Source organism: Manis javanica, chromosome 1 (genome assembly GCF_040802235.1).
Source record: "Manis javanica isolate MJ-LG chromosome 1, MJ_LKY, whole genome shotgun sequence".
In the NCBI taxonomy this organism is placed as follows: domain Eukaryota; kingdom Metazoa; phylum Chordata; class Mammalia; order Pholidota; family Manidae; genus Manis; species Manis javanica.
The window spans coordinates 221,515,710-221,543,322 of NC_133156.1; the positions used below are offsets into that span (position 1 = coordinate 221,515,710).

Here is a 27,613-nt window from a genome sequence, read left to right on the forward strand (position 1 = left end):
CCTCATTTCACAGATGAGGAACCTTAAGTTCAAGTCTAGTGATGACCAAAGCTGCACAGCACGGTAGTGAGGAAACTGGTACCAGAAATCGAGGTTCTGTAATCCCAATGCTTTCCATGGAGCGGTCATATTTGTGCAGCATTTCTAAAGGCTACTCTAGACAAAACACTGAATTAATTACTATGAAGATGACATATATGAACAAGACCTTGTTCCGCCCATTCAGAAGCTCACAATTGAGGCTGGTGAAGAACGTAGAGACTAAAACAATAACACGCAAGCACCTAACTACGGCTTATAATTTCCAAACTGATTTCTGAAAGTGAGGGCGTCAGCACCTTGGTCAGTTCCAGGGCGCGGAAATCAGAGAGGGTCTATCCAAGTTGAGAAGCCCCGACACCGGGGAGAGAAGGGGCAGAAGGAAGCAGAGGTCGGACCCGGGTGGGAAGTATAGCAGGAGGGGCCCACAACAGGTCCCGGTGTAGTCCATGTGGGAAAGGGGTTGCCTACAGACCGAGCTGAGCCGCTCTCCACGGATACTGGTGACTCACTCACTCTGCATTCCCCTCGGGCCCCCGAGCGGAAGGGGCGGAGCTTGGGGAGGAAGTCCCTACGCCCGCTCAAGTCACGTGGAGGGGTCTGAGCTCGCGTCCCGGTGAGTACCGGCGTTCGGATGTCCCGGGCTCGAAGCTCCTCGCGTCGCGTGCCCCCACAGCCCATGTGGCCATTCCAGACCCAGGCAGTGACAGACCCAATTTCCGGCGTAGGGTTGGACTCAGGAATGTTGAGGGCTGGTTCCGACTGAGAGTCCGAATCTTCGGACCGACCAGGCTCTGAGTTAAAACCAGAGCAAACCTGTCCCCGTGTGTGTGTCGGTCTGGACGGAGGCCCCAGGTGGCCCCACTTCAGGGCTGGGGCTCGCATTGCCTAAGGCGACCCCTGTGACGGGGAGCTATCCGGGAAGCATCCCTTACGAGGCCGCTGTCTCTAGTACAAAATGGAAGTGGGAGAGAGTACAAGGGGAAAGTCTACCGTCTCTAATTGTGGGGAGGGGCGGGGGGGATGACCCCCTCCTCTCTTGCTTGACAGGAAGCATGGCACTCTGGCGGGCATACCAGCGGGCCCTGACTGCTCACCCGTGGAAAGTTCAGGTCTTGACAGCTGGTGAGTGTCCCTCTGAGGTGGAACCGGAGCAGGCTGATTTGCGAGACAGAAGCTTGCGTAGTCACACCTCCCTCATTTTTGGCTTCTATTCAGCCCTTTGAAGGTTTGGTTATCTCTCATTCCACGCTGTCCCCAGTGTGTTTTGCAGGGTGGGTCCCCAAGAGTGTTCTTAAGGAAAGGGGTATGCATAGTTGGCCCCTCTGTAAAGTAGGAATTGAATGTCCTCAAAAAGCTGAGGAGACATACCTTCAGGATAAAGGCATTGCCCCAGGAGGCCTCAACTTAGAAAATTAACAATAGCAAACACTCCTCTAACATTTTACACTGTGCAAAAACACTTTCAATAAACATTATCCCATAGGGCCCCCCCAGAGGTCTGTGAGCTAGGATTGCTTGAGTCCTCACACCTAATAAGAGCTTGAATCAGGACTCCTACCCCAGTTTAATTTTCTTAGTACTTTTTGTTGTGTTGGTATCTATCACCCTACAAAAGAATTTTTAAGACATGTATGTATAGAATTAAATCTGAATGTTTGTGTATCATTATCCAGCTTTGAGATTGCCTTGAGTGCTTGCCCTAATTCATGCACCCCAAGAGGTAACCACTTTCCTGAGTTGTGTTTGTGCCATTCTTTTGCTTTTCTTACAGTTTTACTATTTATGTACATGTCCCCAAACAATATACTAATCAGACTTATTTTTACTCCAAATCCAGTGATTTAATCCAACCTCATAAAGGTAGCCCAGTGACTTACTTGTATTTGTTACCATTTTTCAGATTAGCTAATATGGGAGGGGATTTCAGGGAGATAAATAAGTTTTATAGGGGGAAAGACTAGCAGGTCTCTGACTATCAGGAAAGTGCAGGAGTGATCAGGAGAAGGAGGGGTCTTGCCTGTACAGAGAGGAAGGAAACAGGATTCTAATGAGGACCATGGGCTTCTGAGAGGAAGACTGTTGGAAAGGATGGAAGGCTACTGAAAGCCAGGGTGGAACAAGTCTTGTTACTGGAATAGCCCTGTATCAGCACTAGAAACTTCACTGGGTGATTGGCCAAGGAACAGACTGTTTTCCTCCCCGGGCCCTCCCAGCCTCCTGGGCCCCACCACCCCATATCCTGTCCTCACAGAGTCCGTCAGCCTGCATGACTCACCTGACTGCGTGTGTGGTGACTCATGCTGGACTGTATGGCTGTGATGAGAACTGACACACTGGGCCCTTTGCCCAGCCTCAGATTCCCTCAGGGACCCTGACTGCCGGAAGGAAGGTTCCCCCTTGTGGCTGTCAAGAATAGGGAGGGAAGGATGATCCTTGTGTTTCCCTACCCAGGGTATCTATCTGCAGCTGATGAGGGCAGGAGCTGGTTTCCAAAGGGCCCAAGTGCAAATACGTGGCTGAACTGGGATGCCAGTCTGTCAATGCTAGAGCCCCATGCGCCACGCCCGCAGTCCTTCTGAAACTGTGCCAACCACTCAGCTCAGCCCTAAAGCATCTGCTAGGTAGCACTTTTCTTAGACTTTTCCTTCCCTGCTGCTCAGTGAATTTGGGTCAAACTACAAATAAAAGGAGGGAGGTGGGTTTATCCCACCAAGCTGTTCTTAGATCCCAGCACAGTAGTTCCTAAGATCCCACAGGATAGCTCACTGCACTGGAAAACAGATAGAGATTTCAGACTTGGAGTTAGAAAACCAAGATGTGAGTGTCAGAGCCATGGCACTTAGTAGCTGTGTGAGTCAGGACAAGTCAGTAAGCCTCTTTGAGCCTCAGTTTCTCATTTAGAATTTGAGTTTAGTTATATGACCTCACAGAGTCAGGGTATGCATGACGCATGTGAAAAGCCTTTAGGAATCAAAAAAGGCTCAGTAGACTTAAAGACTCCAAGGGGTTGGCCCTTCCTGTGAGTATTGGCAACCCAGGCCCATTTTGAGGTTTGGGGTTGGTTGGGTCTGTTCTGTTTGTTGTAACTGAACATGAATAACTATCTTAGCCTTGGTTCTCCAAAAAGCAGAGCCTGAAGCTTCTGTGCAGGCACTTTGTAAGGGAGTAGGAAGTAATTCCATGAGGGAAGAGGGAGAGCCAGTGTAAGGATGGATTGTCACATTGGACACTGCTTAGGGAACATGGCTGCTCAATCACTTAAAACTGACTGGGGAAGCCCTTTGAAATGCCCCTTAGGACTATATGGGTGAATAGTCTTTTCTGGAGAAAACTTCAACCACCAACTCCCATTTCACATTGGCTGAAGGTTTGCCACATGGGATGTTAACACCCATGCACAAGTAGGTTGACATGCACAGTCCCTCCCCAGGTAAAGCACCAGCCCCAGGAATGACATTGGCCTTAGGCAAGGATCCATCAGGCTGAGCTGCAGGAGGGGCTGGAGTAAGAGATAAGAAAATCAGGAAGACCTGAAGTGGTTCACAAGTGTCTGGTACACCCAGTTTTGGCCAAGCCAGAGTCAGGAACAGGGTAGCTTGGGCAAAGGTCTGCTGTGTGTTCTGCAGAATCTTGAGTCAGCCTTCTCTGTCCTTTCTTGAGGGCCCTTCCAGTCTCCAGTGGGCCAGGTGCCCAGTTCTATCCATCGTAGGCCACCCTGGTCCTGCTGTGGGAGCAGCTGAGCTTCTACAGACACTGGTTTCCCTGGAGTCTGAATTAAGCAGGGTGCAAGAGCTCCATAGGCATTTAGAAATCATTCAGTTCAACTCTGGATGCTACAGAGAAGAAAACTGAGGCAAGAAGGGGTGTGACATGCACTGAGGTCTCACATGGTCAGTGGTAGAGCTGGCGTTTCCCAATGCCCTGACCTGCACTTGGGCCTCAGGATGCTGAGTGTAGCCCAGCGGGTCTGGGTTTAGATACCTGACAAGCGGCAGAACCTTCCATTGTGTCTCATTTTCCAGTAGTACAACAGGTTCACACCAGCAATAGGGACAGCATTCAGACCGATCCCAGAGGATGTACTCTTCCCTTTCACTGGTAGGCTTCAGCTCCCCTGGACTCTACCAGATCAGGTGGCTGTTTACTCATTGGAAACTTCTGGGGAGGAATGAGTTGACAGCACCACTGGCCCCATGCCAGTAGCTGAACCTGATGGCCCAGGCCTCCTATCTTCAAGGACACGCTTCCTGCTCATTCCAGCTTCCTGCCCCTTATTCATTAGCACTGCATTTTCTTACATCTAAGACTCCTACTCAAAAGCCAGGAAAGGAACAAAATCGGGAAAGCAGGGAGCTTACCCCAACCCATGCCTATGAAGAGGGTATGGAAGTGGAAAGGGGTGGTCCCAAACAGATCTGCACTCAGAGGGAAGCTTCCCTCACCCCACCCTGCTGAATTCAGTGGCGAATGATGTCACGAGAACTGGCACCTACCCAGGGGCATGATGTCACACCTGCGCCATCATCTGCCCGCTGGGCTCCATGCCCAGCTGGCAATGGGGCATCACTGCCTGGCAGCCCCTTGCTCTGCCCCACAGGGCCTGGGCATTATGTCTCTGCAGGCCTCCAGCTCCAGCCACCTGGAAACAAGTCCAAGGAAAGGGGAGCCAGAGTGCTGGAAGATCCAGACCAACCAAATATGTCCAGGACTCCCAGAGCCTGGGATGGTTTGGGTCTATATGGGTTCTGTGGCTGGGACAGGGGCAGGGAATGAGGAACAGGAAAATCATCCCTTCCTGCTCAATCACTTTGGCTGGAAATGCAGGCCTTGTTCTGTGCTCAGGCCAAAGCCTTAGGAGGCCTGGGTTCCAGCCTTAGCTCCACTCCTTACCAAGTAACCTCACCTCTCAGACATTAACTGGAGGTATCACCCCTGCCTCCGAGACTTTTTGTGAAGATTCAATGTGTGAGAGCCCTTTGTAAACTGTAAACATCTTGCCAAAGTAGAGTGTCAAACTGTTAGTCCCGTATTTCAGAGGTACTGCCTTTCTGTTCCACCCTCTCTGGGTCTTTCTGGGGTCACCCCTCCCTCTCTGCATGGCCACAGCAGCTCCCCACCCCAGGAGTGCAGCAGGCAACCCCAAGTTGTTAGGGGGATAAGTGCTGACTGTGCGGGGAGCAAGCCTTCAGCTCTGCTGTCCTCACACTGAGAGCCATCTTTGGGTAGACTGTTTATAGAGTTCTTCATTCCCTCTTGCAGAGTAGTCCTGTTGTTTGGGGTGGTTTGTTTTCTGAGCACCTGTGAGGCACTTGGGAGTTAAAGAACAGAGATACCTAAGATTCTATCCCTGCCCTCTGGGAGGTCATGTCTAGCCCTGTTCTGGAAAAAGCACCAGTTTGGGGGTTTCAGGGAGAGGAGAGGCAGGCCTGCCCTGGTGGGTGTGTGTGGAGGTCCCAGAGTTGCACCATGGCTGGGTGTGCCAAGCAGCCAGGTACCCCAGCTCCAGCCCCAGCCCCAGCCCCCAGCCCCGCTGTCTGACGTGGCTGCCCAGGGGCAAGGCTGTATAAAGGGTGTGGGGGAAGAGCAGTGAGCTTGCAGCCAGCACAGACGTCAGAGCCAGCTCTGGACCAAGGAATAGGGTTGAAGGATGTGTTTGCCCAGTGCTAATTGAGGGCACAGGGACACTGGTGGCTGTGGGGCTGGGGGGTGTGGCTCTCATTACTCAGTGAGAGGAACAGGCGAGCTAGAGATCATACGGTCACTCAGAAGCAGCCCTATATGTGTGTGTTTGCCAGAAACCATCACGCCACCATAACTGATGGGGTGGGGGGTCTCTGTAAACAGTGATGATTTCTGTCTTGGTATCTTGGGCTGTTTGGAGCTGGTGTGTGAGGAGAGGGAAAGCAGATTCAAAGGCCTGGGGAAGAAATGGCTATATCTGTTGCTAGTTCAGTCTGAGGTTGGGCATAGGGCAGTCTGGGTTTACCTGATTGTGCTAAGAGGTAACCAGGACTCTTCTTGATGGGGCCTCTTGCATCCTCAACTGCCCACGACCATTTGAGCACCCATGTTTTAGAAAAAGAGTTGTTCTCACTGTTCTCCATAAATAGAGACCCCAAGACTGAGGTGAAGGACATTGGCCAAGGTCTTGCCTTGAGCTGGGGGAAAACCCCAGGATTGCTTACCGTCCTACATATGACCTATCTTTGTGTGGTGTCTGGGAAAGAACATTGTCTAGGAAATCAAGCCACCTCGTTCTTGCTTTGGCTTTGCTACCTACTGATTATGTGAAGTTCTTGACCTTCATTTCCATACCTCTAAAATCTGGGGTTTGGATGGAATTATCTGGCAGGATAGAATAATATCCTTATCATATATATATGTAAAATTATCTGGATATATATATATATATATAGGATATATAATTATCATTTGGATGAAATAATTCTGACAGTCGTGGTTCTCAGCCCCTCGCACCTTAGATTCTTCTCCCTCTGTCTGCAGTTTCTATGACTTCCCTTTATTGATTAATGCAGAGTTTATGGGCCCTGGCCTATTCAAAGCTACTTATCCTAGTTTCTAACAGGACACACAGGAGGTGTCACCATCTTTGGGAGAGGAGAGACTTGAAGCAGCAGGAAGGGACTGGTCATTTGCTCCAGAATTAGTCCCTTGGGCTCAGAGTGTCAGAGCCTCATTTGGGAATGTACCTCCCTCCTTGGATTGGCAGCCCATCCCCAGGAGGTGTGCTGACAATGCCTGTGTACCCTGCACAGGGTCCCTGATGGGCCTGGGAGACATTATCTCACAGCAGCTGGTGGAGAGGCGAGGTCTGCGGGAACACCAGGCCGGCAGGACCCTGACCATGGCCTCTCTGGGCTGTGGCTTTGTGGTGAGTTCCGCCCCCAGCAGGGCTGCCAGGGGAGGGTACCGTGGCCTTAGTTCCGTGTCATTCTTTAGTTTCCCTTAGCCTCTCTTACAACTAAGCCAACCTTAAGTGTCTGCCTCTCCTGGGATCTGGCTTCTCATATTCAGGGAGGAGCTTTGAGATAAAAAAAAAAAGCCAAGTATCCCCTTCACTTGACCCCTTCTCTCCTCTCTTGGGTTTGCTTTCAGGGCCCTGTAGTAGGTGGCTGGTACAAGGTTTTGGATCGGCTCATCCCTGGCACTGCCAAGGTCGATGCACTAAAGAAGATGTTGTTGGATCAGGTGAGCAGAAGGAAAAGGGAGTCCTGAAGAGTGAGCTGTGCTGGGGAAGTGTGGGGCTTAGGTACTCACAGAGCTTTCCTTTTCTTCCCCAGGGGGGCTTTGCCCCATGTTTTCTAGGCTGTTTCCTCCCACTGGTAGGCACACTCAATGGACTGTCAGTCCAGGACAATTGGGCCAAGCTACAGCGGGTGAGCTGGGCAGGTGTGGGCATGATCTCTGGCTGGCAGGCTGGCAGTCCCCAAGGAATGGGGATGAGAAATGTGGCAGTGCGGGTAGGGCCCCAGGCTCTAGAGAAGAAGAGCTGAGGTGGGTGTGATGTGGGCATGTGTGTGTGTGTGTGTGTGTGTGTGTGTGTGTGTGTGAGAGAGAGAGAAAGAGAGAGAGAGAGAGAGAGAGAGAGAGAGAGAGAGAGAGAGAGAGAGAGAGAATGCAGATGGGGAGGTCGGGAGTGCAGGTGTGAATTTGTGCCTTCTCTGTCTCCTCAGGATTATCCTGATGCGCTCATCACCAACTACTATGTAAGAGCTGACACCTCACTGCCTGTTCTCCTGCTTTCTTGAATGCAGAGGGCCCAGGGATCAGGGGTCCTCCTGACATAGAAACCCCTCAGTTGGGAATAGTCTCATTCCCCAAGTGGGCACCATACTCAGGGAAGCACTCATCCTGTTGGACAGAAGTTGGTGTAAAACCAGGCGAGGCAGTGAGTCTTGGGTCAGGTCATGGGGGCAGCCTCCCACCCTTTACCTTCTGTCTTTTGTAGCTCTGGCCTGCTGTGCAGTTAGCCAACTTCTACCTGGTCCCCCTTCATTACAGGTATGACAGATCCCCACCCCACCCTTCAAGGAAGAATTATTGGCGACAAAATGATTGTCATTTCAATCTTGAGTTACTTTAGACCCCCCAGAACTCTGCGCTCATGAGAGCTGCTCAGACTCTTGAGTGTTTTATTCATAATCTCTTATCCATTACAGAATCTGTTTCAGAGCATCTGCACACTGATCTTTGTGGGCATCTTGCTAGGGAGGATCCTGCCCTACAACCCTGTCCCCACCCCACCTGAACTCTCACCTTTGATGGTGTGTCTGCAGGGCACAGCCTGGGGTGCACAGCCTCAGTTGGACAGAAAGGTGGAGCACAGAGCCAACTAGGAACCTGGTTAATACACTACAAAGTAGTGTTTTACCTGCAATAATAAAGATGGTTGCTGAAACCACAATGGAAAATGTAGTGGGACTCCAGATGAGTAGTTAAATTGTTGGAGGTGAGAGGGCTTTGGGAACAGGGAAGAATAGGAAACTCTTCAGAGGCAACACAGGCAAAATTTACATGAATAGCGTAGCTAAAAACGAATATAGACTTATGAACCAAATCCTAAACATTAGGGCCCTTGCAACACTTTTTGAAACTAGAGCAAGGTAAATTTCAAATAAAGAGGTGCTACTTTATAGGGCAGGAAGTACATTTTGTGGAAGATGAAATCCCCTCAGCTGGTACATGAAGGACGGGTGTATTTAGAAGGAGCCTGGATGGGGTGAATAACACAGCTGTGTGTGGCAAGATGTGGGTATTTAACTTTGAGGCTCTTGTGCCTGAGACAGAGCTGTGGGACAGCACCAGAACCTGAGCTGGTTGTCCTCTGGTCAAGCCCCAAAGCCCTCCTTTGGGGGCTGAAGGAAGGAGCCCTGAATCTGGACATCCTCAGAGATAATCCTTCTCTGCTGCATTTTCCCACCTCTGCCCTCTGGCTTGCTCCTTCATCCTCCTCTGCTTCACGATGCCACTCCTATCCCTTAGGTTGGCTGTTGTCCAGTGTGTCGCTGTCATCTGGAACTCCTACCTGTCCTGGAAGGCACATCGGCTCTGAGCCTGCCTCACTCCATAGTTTTCATCTTGCAGTGATGCAGAGTGACCCTGGAGTGAAGCAACCTCCTGAGTGGGCACATCAGTTTTCACGGGGCTTGCTTGCTGGTCAGAACATAATGGGGTTAGCTCCATGAAACTGCCCATGTCATGCTGAACTATAACCTCTTTTTGAAATCATTAAACCCTTTATAATGGTCTTATGCCCACCACATAGTAGGCACCCCATAAATATTTGTTGAACCATATGATCTTGTCACCTTTGGTTTACACCTGTGTCCTGGCCAGTGCCACTCATCCCCATTCTTCACAGAAACAGCTCTTTCTCTAACCAGGAAACCCTCATGTAGCCCCAGCTCTTTAACGACCCCCTCAAACCCTTAATATGGTGCCTCTGTAAGTATATTACTAAATACGTAATCTGGAACCTGCAGAGACAAAGAATTAAGACCCAGCGGAAATTTAGTGGGAAGTCAAAATGTCTAGAGCTGGAAAGTCTAGAGACCACCAAGCCAAACCTTTTACAGAAGACTGATGTCCACAGAGGTGAGGTGACTGTCCACACCACAGGGAGTGGCAGAGTAGAAACCTGAGCCCAAGTGCTATAGATTAAATGTTGCTCTCTGGTTAGATACCCCATCCTCTCAGTTCATATGTTGAAAATGTAATGCCTAAGGTGATGGCATTAGGAAGTGGGGACTTTGGGAGATGATTGGGTCATGAAGGCAGAGCCCTTGTGGGATTGGTACCTTTGTAAAAGAGGTGCCAGAGAGATCCCTCACCCCATCCACCAGGTGAGGGCATAGTGCAAAGGTGCCAACTATGAAAGTTAGAGGGCAGAGGGAAGGGGTTGTCTCACTAGATACCAAATCTACAGGTGCCATCATCTTGGACTTTCCAGCCTCTAGAACTGATAAATGTTTGTTTATAAGCCACCCAGTTTATGGTGTATTTGTTGTAGCAGCTCTAACAGACTAAGACACCAAGTTTCCTTACTACCCGGTGATCTTCATCTGGAGGTCAAAGGTACTGCTTCTGTGGTTCCCAGGAGAAAAGTTAATTTGGCTAAAATACCAGTTTGGGGCAAATGTAGAAGCAGATGAACCAGCCTTTTGTGGTCTGAAAGCACCCTGAGGCCAGAGGCCCTAGTTCTTAGGGTGCCCTGAATTTAGATTATGGGGCTGGAAGATGAACCCGGGCCCATCTGGGCTGCCTCCACTGCCTCTGGGTGGGTTCCACAGTGGTAGCTGATGCCTTCATTGCCTTAGTTTGTGGAATGGATAGCTGGGGCCAGGGACTGGGTCTGAGCAGCAGAGCATTTTTCTAGTGCCTCTGCCCCTTCTAGAGGCATAGGACAGGGTCACTGCCATGGACAGCCCCATGCTTCAGCTCCCTTTCCCGTGCTGGAAAAGATTGGTCACTCAGACTAGTCTGGTCTAGGGACCGGCCCTAGTCACTGCTGGCTGTTCCAAGCAGGCAAAGGACTCTGGTGGCCCCCAGTTCAGTCTTCACACCCCAGCCAGGTTCTTGCTCTCTCCTCGCTCTCGAGTCTGACTCTGGTGCTACTTCCAGCCTACCTTGGGAGAGGCAAAGCCTAGCCTAGAGTCCTAAGGCATGCTCCTTGGGGTCTTGCAACTGGCGGGATGCGAAGCTGTCATTGCTTCTACAATCAGTGCATGTTCCTCGCTGACGTCAGTCGGAGCTGTCCCGGAGCTATATAAGGCTGGCGGCGGTCCCGGGACAGACCCCGTGTTCCCCAAGGCGCCCTCAGCACGCCCCGAGGGACAGAGACTAGAGCTCCATCCTGCACCTTGCAGGCGCTCTCCGGCACCCTGTGAGTGGCTGTGAGCATCCTCCCATATGCCAGCACCGCCTGGGCTCTGGGCTCTGCGCTCAGCTTACCCACTGCGACCCGCCATGAGGGAGGGAGGGAAGGAGAAAAGGGTGGCACAAGACTGGGTATGGCTGGGGCTGGAGGGGAAGGTGTGGGCACCGGGCGGCAGCCACAGGGGTCCGGCGGGGAGGCTGGGTGTGCGCAGGGAGTGGCGCCACCTGCGACTCCTGTATGTGTCCAGGGCCGGTGGCACCATGAAGCAGGCGCTGCTGATGGCGCTGCTGCTCCTGGCGGCGCTGCGCCCGGGGAGCAGCCAGTGGAGCCCGGGGGCGGCGGCGGCCCGGGTGCAGGACCCGAGTCTGCGCTGGAGTCCCGGGGTGAGGAACCAGGGAGGCGGCGCCCGCGCGCTCCTCTTGCTGCTGGCAGAGCGCTTCCCGCACCGCGCGGGGCTCGACCGATGGGGAGCCCGGACTGCTGGCGAGCGGCCGCGACGGGACGACCCCCCGCTGTCCATAGACCTCACCTTCCACCTGCTGCGGACCCTGTTGGAGCTGGCGCGGACGCAGAGCCAACGGGAGCGCGCCGAGCAGAACCGTATCATATTCGACTCAGTGGGCAAGTGATCCGCGGGGTCTGCGGCACGAAAACCTCGACCCGCATCCCCTACCCCTGGGGCGGGACGTGCGCGAGTGGAACTGACCCAGTCCCGGGGCTAGAGAGTCCCAGGGATACCCTGACCGGTCTCTGCGTTACTAGTTTTTAATAAAAGTGCTGAAGAGCCTTTTGGCCTCTGTTGTGGGGGTGCGGGGAACCACAGCAGGGTGGGAGCTCGTGGGAAAGTGGGGCCTCCCAGGCTGGAGGGAACCAGATGCTGCAGGAGGGCTTCGGAAGAACGGCTTTCAGCCAGGGTCCTATGTCCCCCAGACACTGAAGTCCGGGTGCCACCGCATCCTGCCCCGATCCTCTTCCTTGGCACGGGTGTGCGTATCCGTGCCTGATATCTAGGAGGTGCCCAAAAGGAGTTCATTCCACTTCCGCCCCCTAAAATGGTCCCAGATCGGAGAAGGGCAGGGTGGTGAGGGGCCGCCTCCGAAGCCCGGGCTGAGGGAGTGAGCAGTGAAAAGGAGCTGCGGGTCGGGACGCAGTAGCCCTTTATTGAGCCCTAGTCTCCCCTGCGGTGGGGCGCCGAGCTGGACGGCGCGATGGTCTCTGCGCAGATCCTTTGCCATCCGAGAGCCAATTCCAGGGGTGCGGTCTCCCCAACAGGGGGCGTCAGTGCAGGCCTGTGCCTGGGAGAGAAAGCTCCATAGGCTGGCGCTCCAAAGGAACAAGGCAACTCCGAACTCCCCGAACCCCTTTCCCTAGCCACGTGAGTTTCTCCTCTACTTCCGCACCTAGCTTGCTGTTCTAAAGCCCCGGAGGAATGCCTGGTGGGAAGGTGTACTTTTACATGCGCGCTAGGGGGCGCTCCCCCTCCTGCTGGGAGGTTGGGAGGCACTTCAACGGAGTGCGGCTGCCAGCATCCTCAGTGCAGCAGGCAGGACAATCACCGAGGCAGGTGACCGGAGCGTACTAGCCGGGCCTTTCAGGCCACTCTCACCTTCGGGTCCGTCCGTCCGCTCTTCCGCTGGCCCTGCGCTGCCCTCCTCCCCGTCCAGTGCTACCTCCTCATCCTCTTCCTCCCCGGCGGCGCCTGGGCCGAAGGAAGGCCCCGTGAGGAGGAGTCCCTGTTTTTCTGGCCGTCATTTCCCACAGCGTCCCCACCCGGAGAGGCTGCACGCCCAGTTCCCGGCGGTCCGCCGCCCCCTCCCATCCCACCTCCCTCACCCGACTGGAAGTTGATGGTCCTCAGCATGTCGGCCACGTGCTCCACGCTCACGGCAAACTGCTCCATGCTTTCATAGCCTGGTTCTGGCCGTCCGGCCAGTTCCACTTTCGACATTGTCCCGACCCTGCAACCGCGGCAGCCGCTCAGCTGGAAGCGCCCCAGCATTCTCAACCCCCTCCCCACGGCAGTGGAGCCCCGGCCGCCCCTTCCTTTCCATTCCCGTTCCACCTACTCACTTATTGATCAGCTCCTTGGCCTGCTGCAGGGAAGAAAGGAGGGTGAGAAGTAAGGATTGTGCCAACCTCTGGCAAAGTCCCATTTCTGATGCCCAGGCCAGTCCTGCCAGGTAGGCGGTGATGCATATTGAAGTTGGGCAAGGAGAAAAGGGACTCAGAAGGAGTGGCTTGCCCAAGGCTGTGGGGCAAGTAGGTGCCAGAGATAAGACTTAAACCTAGCTCTCTAGAGCCCCCACTCCAGCCACTACACACCCTGTCACCCTCTCCCAGGGCCCACCTGGAGGTAGAGGGCCATCTGCGGCTCTTCCATGGACTGTATGGCCGACTCCACGAGCTTAGAGGAGGCCTCCAGGTGGTCTCCATACTGACGGATGAGGCCCCTGACACGCTGCAGCTTCTCCTCCTGCTCCCGGGCCAGTGCCTGTAGCAGTTCACGCTTACGCTCTTCCAGCACTGCGCACAAGGCCTCAAACTTCTGGTTTAGCAGCTGCTTCTGCCTCCGGCTGTTGTCCTGAAAAAGGGGGCGAAAGGATGAAACCTCGTAGCTCAGACAGCACCCAACCACTTGTCCCACTCCCCATTAACTTTAAGTTACTAAGAGCCAAGGAAGAAAGTGACCTGTCAGTTACACCACAAATTAGTGGCAGAGCCAGAACTCCAGCAGAGGGCTGCTGATTACCAGATCTTTTCAGTAATAATAATAATAAAAATTCAATAATTCAATAATAATAACAGTAATAATAATAATAACAGTAACAATAATAATAACCTGACATACATTATATTAGTTTCAGGTGTACAATGTATTGATTCAGTGTTTGTATATATTGTGAAATGACCACAGTAAATCTGGTTAACATCTGTCACCACAGGTAGTTACAAACTTTTTTCTTGTGATGAGAATTTGTGAGGTCTACTCTCTCAGCAATAACATATTTTTAAGTGGCTTTATGAGTGCTGTCTATATTCCTGGCCCTTGTTTTTACATATATTATCTCATTTAATTTTCAAAAAGATCCAGTGAGGGAGCCACCATATCATTCTCATTGTCACTATTTTATGTAATTAAAAACAAAACCAAAGCACAGAGAAGTTAAGTAACTAGACCAAAATTGCAGAGCTTCTGATGGGCACAGATGGGATTCAAACCCTGGCAGCCTGGCTAAGCACATCCCACTATTTGTGACCCACCTCCAGGAGCCCACAGACTTCCCTGCTTCCCATCCCAGGCTCACCTCAATGGTCTGGCACACCTCCTCCATCTGTGTGATCACTGCTTGTACACGGTCATTGCCTGCTACCAGCATTGCGATGCCATCACTGAGCTCACTCTGCCACATACACAGGATGGCACTTAGGGCTGGGGGACCTGGTCTAGAGCTGCCCCCCTGCCATCCCAGTCTAGGGCTGCCTAGAAGAGAGCAGTCCCCTCCACCCCACCATCAGGGCATCTTCAGGGAAGCTATTCCAGGGATCTAGAAGGCTTGGGACCACCTAAGAAGTGTGGAAGCACATGCAATGGACTCTGGAAGGAGGTGTAGAAAAGAAGCCCTCTACCACTGAATGATAAAGGAACAGACATTTGCCAGATATCCACCAAATGCCAGGCACTAGCATATTATATATAAAGTCTAGATTTACATATATATTATATAACATTATATACTATATAAAGATAGATACTTTATCTTTAGATTCATGTCTTCCATCAATTCTGAAAAGTTCTTTGTGGTTATCTGTTAGGATAATACTGCCTCTTTTCCACTCCCTTTTTTTTCATTCTGTGACTATGATTAGATATATGTTGACCTTCTCACCTCCCAGTGCTGCACTTTACACTATTTTTTTTGTTATCATTAAGCCACAATTACATGAAGAACATTATGTTTACTAGGCTCCCCCCTTCACCAAGTCCCCCCCCACACCCCATTACAGTCACTGTCCATCAGCGTAGTAAGATGCTGTAGAATCACTACTTGTCTTCTCTGTGTTGCCCAGCCCTCCCCATGCCCCCGCATATTATACATGCTAATCATAATTCCCCCTTTCTTTTTCCCCGCCCTTATCCCTCCCTTCCCTCCCATCCTCCCCAGTCTCTTTCCCTTTGGTAACTGTTAGTCCATTCTTGGGTTCTGTGATTCTGCTGCTGTTTTGTTCCTTCAGTTTTTCTTTGTTCTTATACTCCACATATGAGTGAAATCATTTGATACTTGTCTTTCTCTGCCTGGCTTATTTCACTGAGCATAATACCCTCTAGCTCCATCCATGTTGTTGCAAATGGTAGGATTTGTTTTCTTCTTATGGCTGAATAATATTCCATTGTGTATATGTACCACATCTTCTTTGTCCATTCATTTACTGATGGACACTTAGGTTGCTTCCATTTCTTGGCTATTGTAAATAGTGCTGTGATAAACATAGGGGTGCATCTGTCTTTTTCAAACTGGGCTGCTGCATTCTTAGGGTAAATTCCTATAAGTGGAATTCCTGGGTCAAATGGTATACTTTATGCTATTTTTTAATCCCTTCTTCCTGTTCACTAGTACATTTTTTCACTTATGAACAAATGTTTTTTTGTTCTGAATCTAATGAAAACCCAAGGGCCTAAACTGAGGATTTTTTTCCACCACGCAGAATTTGCATTTGCTTTTGTCAAAATCCAGATGGTACAACTGACTGCTTTCTTTCCTGAGATTCCAGTTTAACCTGGGATTCGTGGGGGTCTTTGATTCAGGTCCCCCACCTGGTTTAGAGGTTTGGAGGCACAGTCTCATCTCTCCAGCTCAGTAGTGCTGGCAGCATTTGCCCTCTGGGAGATGCTGCCTTTTCTGGGCTTAGCCCTCAGTGTTCTGTTCTCAGCTCCTTCCCCCTCTCTGCCTCTCCACCCCACCCCCACTTGGAGATCGTCTTTACTTCCTATGTTACAATTATGTTTTATGTAGAATGTAGTTGCGTGCTAGTGAGAGGGTCTTGAGAGAGTCTAGTCCATCAGACTGAAGTCTCTGCTTGCATCCTCAATACACCTCTTAGAAGTAAGCATTTTCTCTCCCATTTTATAAGTGAGGAAAATTAGGGCCTAAGGTCACACTTCAAGTTACACATATTCCTGGGACTTTAACCCTGATATGCCTCTCCTTACAACCAAGTGGAGTAAGAGGCTAAGGTTTGAGACCCAGTCCTATGTCCCCAGCTCCACATGCTTGCTCCCTTCACTACTTGATACCTTCTGGCGTTTATAAATGGTAGGCAGTGGGGCCACCTCACAGTCCTTGTGGGCACCAAAGACCTTGCAGAGAGAGCAGGTGGGCACTTCACAGCTTAGGCAGTAGATGTTGATCTTCTCCTCTTCATGCTCCTCACACATGAGGTGCTGCTCGGCTTTGGAGTGCAATGGCCTGCAGGGGAGTGGGCAGGGTGACAGGAGGGCCGGGGGCCAGGCCAAGGGGAGGTGGGCTCTGAGAGTGTGGGACCCCGTGAACACCTCCTCTTCACCAACCACCACCACCTTTCCTGTCGCTGCCGCTGGGGCTGAGGCTGGGGCTGGGTAGGCGAGTGACTTCCACAGGGCTCTTGAATTGAGGAATTGAAAGAGCTAAGGGGTAGAGGAGGCCTAAATCCAAGAAAGTGTCTATTCCAGTGGATAGGAAAGTCCCACAGGGCAGAAGTCATACAGGGTTGGCAAGAATCTTGATGGTGGATTGCCAGCCCCTCCCCAGGTAGAGAGGGTTCAGGTGAAGCACTGACCAGATATCAGAGACCTGAGCTGGGTGACCTGGGGCAAGACAGACAGTCAACCCCCAACCCAGGGTCCAGTCCTCTTATCTGTAAACTGAAGACACAGGTTGGTTGTTTCAGCCCCTCCCTTCTGGCTGATGGCTTCCCTGGCTCTGTGCCAGGCGCTGCCCTCTAGGGAGACAAAGAGGCCCAACAGCTCACCGGGAAGACTCTTGCTTGTAAATGTCAATAATGTTCTCCACTAGCAGGTTTCGCTGCAGGCCGTAGACTCCATGTCGGTCCAGGACAACCTCATGCCTGCAAGATGGGCAGCGGAAACGGCCTCCTGAAGACACAGTGGTGGAGCCCCGAGATTGCCACAGAGGGTTTGAGGCCTGGGGGGAAAAAGTGGTGTGGAGAACAGGCACAGTGAGGCAGGAGGGACCTGGGAGGAGGCAGGGAAAGTCATGGGGGAGTAGGAGAATGGTAGAGCGGGAGGCGTCAGCCCTCCTCTGAGAGCTGCTCATTAAGATCTTCTTCCCCATCTTCGCCTCATTATTTGCCTACCTCCTTGAGTGTCCCTGCACCCAGAGCCTGGCTTTGGTCACGGCTCAGTCAGGAGGGCACCTTTCCAAAGGGCCCAGCTTGTGGCTGTAGGGAGACATTGGCCTTGGCAGGAAGTCTGAGGTAAGAAAGGACTTGCTGTGCTGCAGAGCCTGGGGCTCTCTAGGCCACATCTGGGGGAGAGTCTCTGAAGGCCTGGGGCAAGTGCTGAATAACTGGGCAGAACAGCCATGTCATGCCATGGAGTTCTGGGAAATCACTTCAGGGACTGGGAATCAGGAATTATGGGTTCCTGTGCTGCCCTTGACACTGCTCTACTATGTAAATTTGGGCAAGCATCAATCTCTGTAAAATTAAGGACTAGACTGGATATTCATTTTACAATGAATATTGAGTATGCCAGGTAATTGCAATGCTCTGGGAATAAGATATGAACAAATAAATGCATCCCTGCTCTAAGGACAAGCAACCCACAGGTATTATGGCAGGAATAAGCTCAGAAGGAGGGCGTGCAAGAGATGCCCATCACTTACACCTCTTAGAGAACTTGCTCCATCCCATCCTAAGAGGAAGAGCCCTACCATGGCCCAGGCCACAGGGGACTGGCTCAGAGTTGAGGGGGTGCTTGCCTGACCCAAGCAGAACCAATCACATTTTCTCTCTAGGAACTTGCAACTGAGACACAGAGGTTGAGATGGCTTTGATTTGCTGGTGGCAAGCATATAAAGGTGCTCAGTAACTGTCTGAATGGGAGGAAAGGAGGCATAGTCTAAAGCCTTAGCCCACAGTAAAGACAAACTTCTGAGTAGCCGCTCTCCACCTTTCTCCCTCCCCTAACATACAGCACAGATTTTGAGGGCCTATTATGTGCCAAGCACTGTTCTATGGGCTTTTTCTTTTTTTATCTCTTTTTTTCTATGGGTTTTTTCTTATTTAGCCCTCAAGAATTTCTTATATAGATGGTGGAGGAGATGAATATTTACCCACTTAGACTACAAGAAATAAATGACAACAGCTAACATCTATTGAGCACATACTTTATCCCAAGCTTTGCTCTAAGTTCTTTCATTTGTATTAACCCATTTAAGCCTCATATTACGCTATGGAGTAGGTATTATTATTAGCCCCATTTCAAAGGTAGGAAATTGTAGCCCAAGCTGAATAAATTGCACATGGTCATCAGATAAATGGGTGGCAGAGGTAATATGTGAACTCAGGCTCTCTGACTTAAGTCCGTCCTAAAAATTCAAATATACTACCTTGTCAGACACAATAAAATTTAGGCCAGTTCAAGAATGATACCCAGTGCTAAACTAACATTTTTCTGAATCTTAGATAAAAAAAATTTTAGCAAAAGAGTCATGAAAGGTCAAATATTAATCCTTCACAAAAGAAAAAAACAACAGCCTAAAAATCAACTGTGCAACTATGGATTGAAGTTACTTGAGCAGAGATAAACAAAAGATGACCTATCAAACCAAAACTATGCGCCTGGAATGCTAGAAGGGCCAGGCTTATAATCAGAATGACCTGCTTGTCTGTGAGAAGGAGAGGAAATAGCTCAAATTTCAGGGGATTTGACTCCCTTGAGGCCTTATCAACACTTGTCTGTCTTAAACACACACACACACACAAAACAAGCAAACAGAAAACGTGTCTGTCTTGTTTACGAAACCTTTTGCTACATGGCTCCATGAAGAAGTCATCCGTATGGGATATGTGGATAAAATTGTTACTCCTTTTTGGTAAATAGCCATATTTTAACAGAGGGCATTTAGTGCAGCATGATACAGGGGAAGCAGCACTGATCCAAAGATCTGGGTTTGGGTTTGTGATATATGACCTTGGGAAAATAGTTTCTCCCAGGCCCCCAATTTCCACTGATCTAAAAAGAGGGCTTTGTATTTAGCACTAGCTCCTTTCAAGGGCTAATATTCTCTGAGCAATCAGCCTTAATTGATAAAATATGGTTAGAGTTTCAGATACTCTGACCAGTGTGTCTGCCTGTGAGATTGGGGAAGGGAGCTGGTGGTTTTTTAAACCACTTTCTCTCTCTGACTTTGACTGAAATCCCATCTCTGAAATACCCCTAATGTGTTTAGGCCGATTTATATATTTTACAATTTGTATTATCTATCAAGTCTGCATTTTATATAATATACCAGTATTACTTCTTTAATCAGAATAAGCAATAAAATTTCTTTTTCAGATGTGGAACATGTTAGTTATTAAATAAAGAGTAAATGGATTATAATGGATTTAGAATGCAACCATCTTTAACCTAGTTCTTTATGACATGGGGAGATACTCATGATTTTAGATGAAGAAAACAGGATATAAATTTATATAGACAGTAGTACCCCAATTTTGAAATGGGTAATGGGGATTTACAGGTGATTTAAAATTGCTTTCTTTGTATTCATCTACATTTTCAAGTTTCTGTATATAGACCATGGAGTACCTTATAAAATGCATAAAAATAAAAAATTAAATAAATTTTCTAATTGTCATTGGTTGATAGAATGGGTTCAGTGATTCCTTCCTTCTTTTTAAAATATACATAATTTCCAAATTTTTAAAAATATACATAATTTCCAAATTTTGTATAAGGACTTTGGGGTTTGGGAAGCAACTTTTTTTTTTAATGCAATGCTCAGTCCTGACATGAAGGAAAGGGGGCGCTAAAGTGCCATAAGAGCCAACAAAATAAAACACCACTTACGAGAACCGTAAAGGACTTCGGTCGTTCAAGGGGCGGGATGTTTAAGAAGATACCACTTGAAGACAGAGTAGATACGTAATGGGGGGGCGGGTGGTAGGAGAGTTTCAGGAGACCAGAGAGACTATAGAAACTTAGGTTACAAACAGGGAAGTCATGGGGGAAAACTAGAAAGGTGGGTTTTACCATGAAGGGCTTATAAGAAATTTTTTTAAATTATGGTAAAATCATGAAGGGCTTTGAGTCCAAGAATAAGGATCTTAACTTAATTTTGTAGGCAAGTTTTTAAGCTAGGAGAGAAAATGAGTGAATATTAATCTAACGGAAATAATAATTGGGATAGACAGGAGGGGAGAGAGGAGCTGTGGATAAAATGAAAGTTCCTGTGGCCAGGATTCTCACCTGGCCCTGGTTGGCTAGCTCACTACACACGTGTGGGCAACACGTTGCTATTGACTCTATGTAAAAAGCTCTGCCCAGCGCTCTGGGCAACACGGTGGCAGGGCTGCAAGCCTGTAGGGGAGCAGAGCAGAGGCTGGAGTGGTGGCAGCACTGAGGACCGAGGCCCAGAGGCGGAGACCAGCTTGCTGCATGCAGACTCACTCTGAGTGAACTGGATTTTAGTGATTGACCTGCCACCGTGGAGATAAAGTTGGGTATAACCCTTTCACCCCAAGAATGTTTTACTGTCATTTTCTTTGGTCACACTGAATCCATAGCGAACTTGCCTGGGGCTGAAACCCATTGGCAAGACAGAGGCTAAAGGCACAGATCAAGTGAGGCAAGTGCCACAGCCAATGCCATCCAGGGCCTGCCCGCAGACAGCCATCCCAGGAAGACCAGGGCGTGGCAGGCAAACCAGTGGACCTGTCAGTTGCTTGGCTGTGGGTGGGCTATGGGGCAACGAAGGAGTCAAAAGACAATTCTGGCATTTCAAGCCTGAATACTTGGGAAGATGGTAGCACCTGTAATGCACTGGGGACCATAGTCCTCAAAAGACCCACCACTAGAATTCAGGGCGTCTCTGAACCCAGATAGGAAGGAAATTACATCCTTACTTTCACTAACCTCTAGCAGAAATTGGGCATTTTCCTCCGTTGTGAAGGGAGGCAGTAAACACAGTAGTTTGGGTGGTACTTGGACTTTGTTACCAACAGAGATCACAGGTGTTTTCATATCACATCATAGTTGTTGATCAAATCTCCAAAAATAATTTACATTTATCACCACTTCTATGGTAGTTATTAGGCCCACTGCTGGATCTCATTGTTTAATGTGTTAATCAAGAAGCATGTATATTACTCTGTCAAACATGTTCTAATTATTTTGGTAATTATATTCCAATGGCTCTTTCTCAAGCTTTTTTTCATCACCTCCTCTTCCAGGAGCTTTTTTAGACTTTTTTCCCCTAATCGCCACCAATTTCCGATTATTTCAACACCACAAATCTAAAAGAGTGAAACTCATAGAAGCAGAGAGCAGACAGGTGGTTGACAGGGGCTGGGGGGTGGGGAGATGGGGAGATGTTAGGACAAAGGGCACAAACTTTCAGTTATCAGATGAATGAGTTTTGGGAAATCTGATGTATGGTGTGGTGACTATAGTTAATAATACTATACTGTACACTTGGCCTTTGCTAAGAGAGTAGATCATGTGCACATGTGTGCACACACACGCACACTAATGGCAACTATGTGAGGTGATGGATATGTTAACTAGCTTATTTGTGGTAATCACTTCACAATGTATATAAATATCAAATCATCACATTGTACAGCTCAAATATATATGTTTTGTCAATTATACCTCAGTAAGTGGGGGAGGATTACATGAAAGCAAAAATAAATAAATAAAATCACTATACAAAAATTTTAATACCACAGATAAACTCGTGATACCATCCCTGTTGAGAATGAATGGAAACGCATACTGTGTTCTAATGCTAGCGGTTTTCTTTATAATCACATACGTTACACTTCTGCATTTAAAAACATTGTTCTTAGAAAAACCACACACACATAGTCCTTAGAAAGGGTCGGTGAGCTTCACAAACTGGCAAAGGGGTCCATGGCACAAAAAGAGGTTACTTCCTCTCCTGATTGTGAGTCCCTAGATGGCCTCATCACAAAAAGGAATTTTATACTCTAAGATGTAGATGGCAACTTATTTTAATTACATCTCCATAGATGACAGTCTCTGCATTGGGCTAAAGATCTCTCAGCTGACTAATATCCAGTTAGCAAAATCCTATCTCCTGCGTTTATCTTTCCATTTAAGACTAAGGAATAACTGATGGGCTGTATTGTCCGAATAAATGTGTCTATCCTTTTCTTAAATCTTTCCTTTATGCAAGGGAACCAGCCCATAAAGTAAAATTTCATAGGCCAATGATGTGATGTGTAGAGGACATTCTATCACTCTAGGAAACAGAACACCTAGATTTATGTCTGTACTCTGTCCCTGTACATGACTGTAACCTGTGTCCTGTGTTCTTCCTGTAAATGGAAATAACATCCGTTCTATCAACTCAAATGAAATCTTGCATGTGAAGGTTCTCTGGACAGTGCACAAAGGGTTGTTATCAATTCCAATCTAGACCTTAAAAATATAATGACCACACAGAACCACATGAAATAACTTTTTTCTTTGCTGTGAAGGATTAAATGGAATGAAATAAGTGGAATTTAATTCTAGGCTATGTTCAAGGATTCTGTGTGGCATACATGCCACGGGCTGTCTCTTTTAGGCTATACGGTGCTATTTCCTTTGTAATGTTCCATGGCATCTAATAGAAATGTTCCATCGAGAAAGATGTTCTGAGAATGCAGTTGCTCTATCAACCTTACACTTCACCTCAGAATGTTTTCTCTCTTCCCTGGCTGTCCAGAGTGATGCTGATCTGAGAACCTGGCCCAGGATGCAAGCGGGGGTTGTCGGAGGCTATCTCCTCCATACTGATGAATAGTGGACTATGCAAGTCCTTTGAGCCACACCCACAGAATATGCTGGAGAAACCATGGGAAAATGGTGGACAGAAGACCAGACATTTGGAAAAATGTTGAAGAGACTTAGCAGGATCCAGGCATCAACAAAACTGAGCTGTGGGTGAGCGGGATTTTGGTGGCAGAAGGGCCCAGTACAGGGATTTGTGAAAGGAGGCTGGCAGAAAGCAACACTGATAAGCAGAAGAATGAATAAAGTTAGGACACCTGTAACAATGAAAAACCCTTAAAAAATAGAGATCCATAATATATCTTGAATTTGTGAAATCAGGCTGTTAGAAATACAATGATGTTCAAGATCAGTTTAAAACATCCTTTTAATCTGTGTATCTGTAAATGGGCTTAAAGAGGTGAAAACAGCCTGATTTACATTACATGGCAAATAAGGAAGAACCTGGTAGGACTAGAACCCAGGAATTCTAAGGCAGTCTAGGCTTTTCTTCCTCACTAAACCAAGTTTCCTCCCTAAAGTACACACAATCCTTAACAATACTATGAGGTTAACTCAATGTGCAAAATTTCAGTGAACCAGTTTCTCATGAAGGAAACAGGCCCACCCGAGGTTGGGTGTGGAAGGGAGGAGGTGTCCCAGAGCCCTTGGTAGCAGGTGGAAGTGGTTGAACGGGCTGCAGGATATTCACTGGCAGGCCTATACTCAATGACAACAGGTCCTAACAATTAACCAATAAAGAACTGAAATTAGGAGTGGATTGAAACAGAGGTCCTCTCTTCCCCAGACTGTCCTTTATTTGAGAAGGCAGCCCCCTTTTTGATATTCCCATCTCTGTGAATCTCCCCTTAACTGGACGCCCTCCAGAAGAGCTGTCTCTGAACAACCTTCTTATCAGGCCTTCTGGTTGTCTGTTAAATTACAACAGGTTGCAGCTCATAAACAAGTGCCCACAGTGAATTGGGGGCAGGTATAAAAATAAACTGAAGGCTTGCTTTAAAGTAGTTTAGAAGTGAATAGAGTTTACACATACAGAAACACATGGCAAGACGTTTGTGTCAAATTCCCACACCAACAGCTTTCCTCTAGTCAAAGTGATTGGTAGCTGAGTGGGTGTAGGTGTGGACAAAGAGGGAGGGAGAAATTAGACGGGGTCCCTGTGGTGTTCAGATGTTTTATTCTGCTTAAATTCAGAGGAGGGGGGATGAAAATTTAACTAGGAAACCAGTTAAACTGTGATGGCAACTCTGTAAAAATATGCATGGGGACAAGGGCTTGAAAGTAATATGCAAATGTGAAAATAATTGTCTTGGGGGAGGTAGGGTTATGAATGATTTCCTCTCAAACCCTTAATACTGTTTAACATTTTCAATCAATGGTTTCAACTTTTCAGATTTTGCTTCCTGGCTCTCTAGGTAACCTGATATTATAAAATCACAATTCCCCCAAATTCTTGTTTCTTGTCCATCAGAGCAGTTTTTAGGACAACAAAACACTGGACACCATCTAAATGTTTTAGAGGACTGATTAAACAGACTGTAGTCCAGTCATAACAATGTAACACTACACAGCCATTCAAAAAGGCAGACACAGATCTGAAGGTTCAGATACGGAACAACAGCTAAGAGAGAGTAAGTGAACAAAGGCAGATGTAGGACGATGAATCTAGTTTAAATGTATGTATACACACACATACCTATTCATGGAACATTTCTAGAAGGATACCCAAGGAAGTTGGTAATGGCTACCTCCCATTCCCATCTGGAGGAAGGATTGAGGGCCTAAAGTGAAGAAGTGAAGATTTACTTTTCATGACAGAAACACCTATACTTTTTTAAACATAATGTGTGTATGTCTGTGGGTGTGTATATATATATATATATAAAACTTTAATAAGTCCTATTAACTTTCTAGGCAATGTTCTAAGGGTATTCTTCCTAAGTGGCTTTAAGATAGAGGAACCAAAAATTCTGTTCTTGTCCCCATACTTAGAAAACAGGCAATCTGATTAAGCTTAGAGTTGTCAAAATGTGGAGGCAATGTGTGAAAAAGCTAAACATGCTCATCTTTCAGAAGGAGATCTACTGAGATGTGTGTATATATATATATATATATATAAGTACAGCTGAAGAACTGGGTCAGCCTCCCACCAGGCCACCCCAAATAAAGCAGTAAGGAAATGAGCTGTTCATTCTCCTCTCCTTGGGGGGCCTGGGCAGTGCTCAGCACTTTACAAGATACACATTAGTCCAGAGCTGCAGAAGCATCCCAAAGCCCTGGGAATCAGGTCATCTCCTGAATATATTCTGCACAGGGGCCGGCCCAAATCATCCCGAGGTCTCGCTGGGCCTAGATCAGTATTCTGGAGTTTCAAGGAGCCCAAACAGTGTGCCTGGACAGAGGACCGACTCACACGAGGGAGGCGACTCAGACCTCTTGTAGCCCCCGAACATAGGACCTGCCCCTGGAGCCCCCTGCTTGATGATGGGGGCGCCTGGTGCTTTAATATTCTGACCCCTCTTTTGCAGGACACATTACCTTCACTTTCAAAATTTCTCTTGGCTTTCACAAATTTCAGGATCTCATGAAAGGATGTTTCACTACAAATTCATGAGAAAGGATGGCAAAACCTTTTTTTCCATTCCCTCCTAGGTATCTCAGCATGAAGGATGTCCAGAGTTAGTTAGACCAAAGGGAAAACCAAGATGGTGGGCAAGACGTAGCTTCTCATACATGACGTGATGCCGGGGCGAGCAGCACAGCAGTCAGTCTAGGCCCCCAGAGAGGGAACATCACCAGCTCTGAGATACTCTGGAACCAAATGATGGCAGGTTTGGACATGTAGAGGGATAAGAGGTGGGAATGGGCCTCAGTGGGAAGATGGCAGGGAAGACCACAGGGCCAGGCAGTCAAGGGAAGATGGCAGAGGGCAGACAGAAAAGGGTGGGTCACAGAACATGGCTGTGGGATGGCCTAACTTAGCTCGTTATTTTTCCCCAAATGTGCTATCCCAAAGAACTTAAGGGAAGCACTTCTTGGGTAAGTTAAAAATCATTTGTGTTCAACACATTTCCTCATAATTTCTGCTATAGACGAAGAACAGTGTTGGTGATGTCCCTCACCGCTACCATGCCTACTAAGCCAGTCAGCATTGGTCTAATCAGAGATTTTACTTCATTTTCAGGGTCTTTTTGTGTGTGCCTTTCCCCCTCAACTGTCCTTGGTCTTTATTCTATTTTACAGATTACTTGAACCTACACCAGTGATACAGGGCAAGAAGGAAACCCATTTATAAACCATTCCAGTAAATGCTGCCTTTCTTCTTGAAACCAGTAGCCAAAAGGTATCAGTGAATTTGATTAGCTATGCTTGTCCCACACATAAACCAGAACTGGCTGCATTTCTGGGAAGTAAAATTTCTTCTCTGCCTGCTCTCTGGGTAAGTGACCTCAATCTCTTTTTAACCAGCAGGCCCCTTTTCTGACCACTCTGGAGTAGGGTATAGTATGAACTTTTTTTGGGGAGAATTCCCAGTCTCCTGCCCACTGTCTAACCCTGCTCCCCAAAGATGGATGTGTTAAGTTTTGCCTTAAATATAGTTTCTGTCATCATGGACTTTTCTCACAGGATTTATTTTTCTGTGTTTCATGTTCTCATTGATATTTTCTCCACATTTTCCGTACCATTCTCAAAATCTGAAACTTCAAACTGGAATGCAGAGTCTGGCACAGACTGCTACACAGCCTGGTGTAGGATCACCTCCCTCCCAGTTCTACATGGGCCTTCCTTCCTCTGGAGAAACCAGCAGCCTGCTGCTGTCCATGCACAGGCTGTCCCCACCAGCCTGCAGAGCAGCTGCTGACTCATGTTTACTTTGGGATCCACTGGGACCCCAGCTCTTCTTCTGTTCTGCCAGGACAACTGGCCCCCACCTCACAGAGCGCTCTGCCTACCACCTTCTAGGGGCTCGGCTCTGACCTGAGAAGTCTCCCACAGGCCGGCCCCGGCCCCAGCCCACCTGGAAGACGTCGTTGGCGCACTTGCGGCACAGGTTGTGCTGGCAGGGCAGGATCACCACCGGTTTGGAGAACATCTCCAGGCAGATGGGGCAGATGAGCTGCTTCTCCAGGTTGTCCATGCTGTGTGCATCCCCTAGCAGCGGCTTGAAGCCCACCGTGAAGTTCATCCCCTCAGCGATCGTGCCTACCCTGGCCCGGGCCCTGCTCCTGGCCTTTCCTCACTGCCTCTGGACCCTTCCTCGTTTTCTTCAGACAGTCCGTGGATCCTTACGTTCCCTCTGTTGGTCGCTCTTGAAATAGCTCTGCTATCTCTCCTGTCCCTTCCTCCAACAATTCACCTCGTCCTTAGATAGCTGTTTTCAGACACTTCTGCCTCTATTCTTTGCCCTGTACCCCAGCCAGGCTCGTGTAGCTTTATCTATCCCTCCCGCTTTGAATAACTCCGGCCCTGGAAATTTCTTCTTTTGCTTCCCAAATGACTTTTGTGCACTCTATGGGTAGCACTGTTTGTCCGTCACTCCAGAGAGGAGATTAATTTTAACGTGGGGGTGGGGAACAAGGGGCATCAGCATGACATTCCAACTCCCAATTTAGCTCATGTAAGGCGAGCCACAGCTGTCACCAAGTGAGTGACCC

At 48.5% G+C, this 27,613-nt stretch overlaps 3 protein-coding genes across 14 annotated transcripts; 2 read left to right on the forward strand and 1 right to left on the reverse strand.

Annotated features, from left to right (window-relative positions):
- The first annotated feature begins 576 nt into the window (after positions 1–576).
- MPV17 (mitochondrial inner membrane protein MPV17) lies at positions 577–9,359 on the forward strand. 9 transcript variants are annotated; one of them, XM_017650650.3, is made up of 8 exons: positions 577–655; positions 1,090–1,164; positions 6,819–6,934; positions 7,159–7,251; positions 7,344–7,439; positions 7,737–7,769; positions 8,012–8,064; positions 9,046–9,359. In XM_017650650.3, the coding sequence occupies exons 2-8, from the start codon at positions 1,095–1,097 to the stop codon at positions 9,113–9,115; spliced, it is 531 nt and encodes a 176-aa protein (XP_017506139.3). In that variant the 5' UTR covers positions 577–655; positions 1,090–1,094; the 3' UTR covers positions 9,116–9,359. The 9 variants fall into 9 exon arrangements, with proteins under 9 accessions (XP_017506139.3, XP_036865338.2, XP_017506141.3 ...); XM_037009443.2 differs by having other exon boundaries at positions 7,344–7,385; XM_017650652.3 differs by lacking the exon at positions 9,046–9,359 and adding an exon at positions 8,223–8,478.
- A 228-nt stretch (positions 9,360–9,587) lies between these two features.
- On the forward strand, positions 9,588–11,726 carry UCN (urocortin). Its single transcript, XM_017650649.3, has 2 exons — positions 9,588–10,945; positions 11,187–11,726. Exon 2 carries the CDS (start codon positions 11,200–11,202, stop codon positions 11,566–11,568), a length of 369 nt encoding a protein of 122 aa, XP_017506138.2. The 5' UTR covers positions 9,588–10,945; positions 11,187–11,199; the 3' UTR covers positions 11,569–11,726.
- A 353-nt stretch (positions 11,727–12,079) lies between these two features.
- TRIM54 (tripartite motif containing 54) lies at positions 12,080–27,501 on the reverse strand. 4 transcript variants are annotated; one of them, XM_017650647.3, is made up of 9 exons: positions 26,977–27,501; positions 16,946–17,118; positions 16,233–16,404; positions 14,245–14,340; positions 13,287–13,520; positions 13,010–13,029; positions 12,773–12,897; positions 12,546–12,638; positions 12,080–12,234 (listed from the first exon to the last, which is right to left on the reverse strand). In XM_017650647.3, the coding sequence occupies exons 1-9, from the start codon at positions 27,142–27,144 to the stop codon at positions 12,218–12,220; spliced, it is 1,098 nt and encodes a 365-aa protein (XP_017506136.1). In that variant the 5' UTR covers positions 27,145–27,501; the 3' UTR covers positions 12,080–12,217. The 4 variants fall into 4 exon arrangements, with proteins under 4 accessions (XP_017506136.1, XP_017506135.1, XP_017506137.1 ...); XM_017650646.3 differs by having other exon boundaries at positions 13,010–13,032; positions 26,977–27,499; XM_017650648.3 differs by lacking the exon at positions 12,546–12,638 and having other exon boundaries at positions 13,010–13,032.
- Between the last annotated feature and the right edge of the window lie 112 nt (positions 27,502–27,613).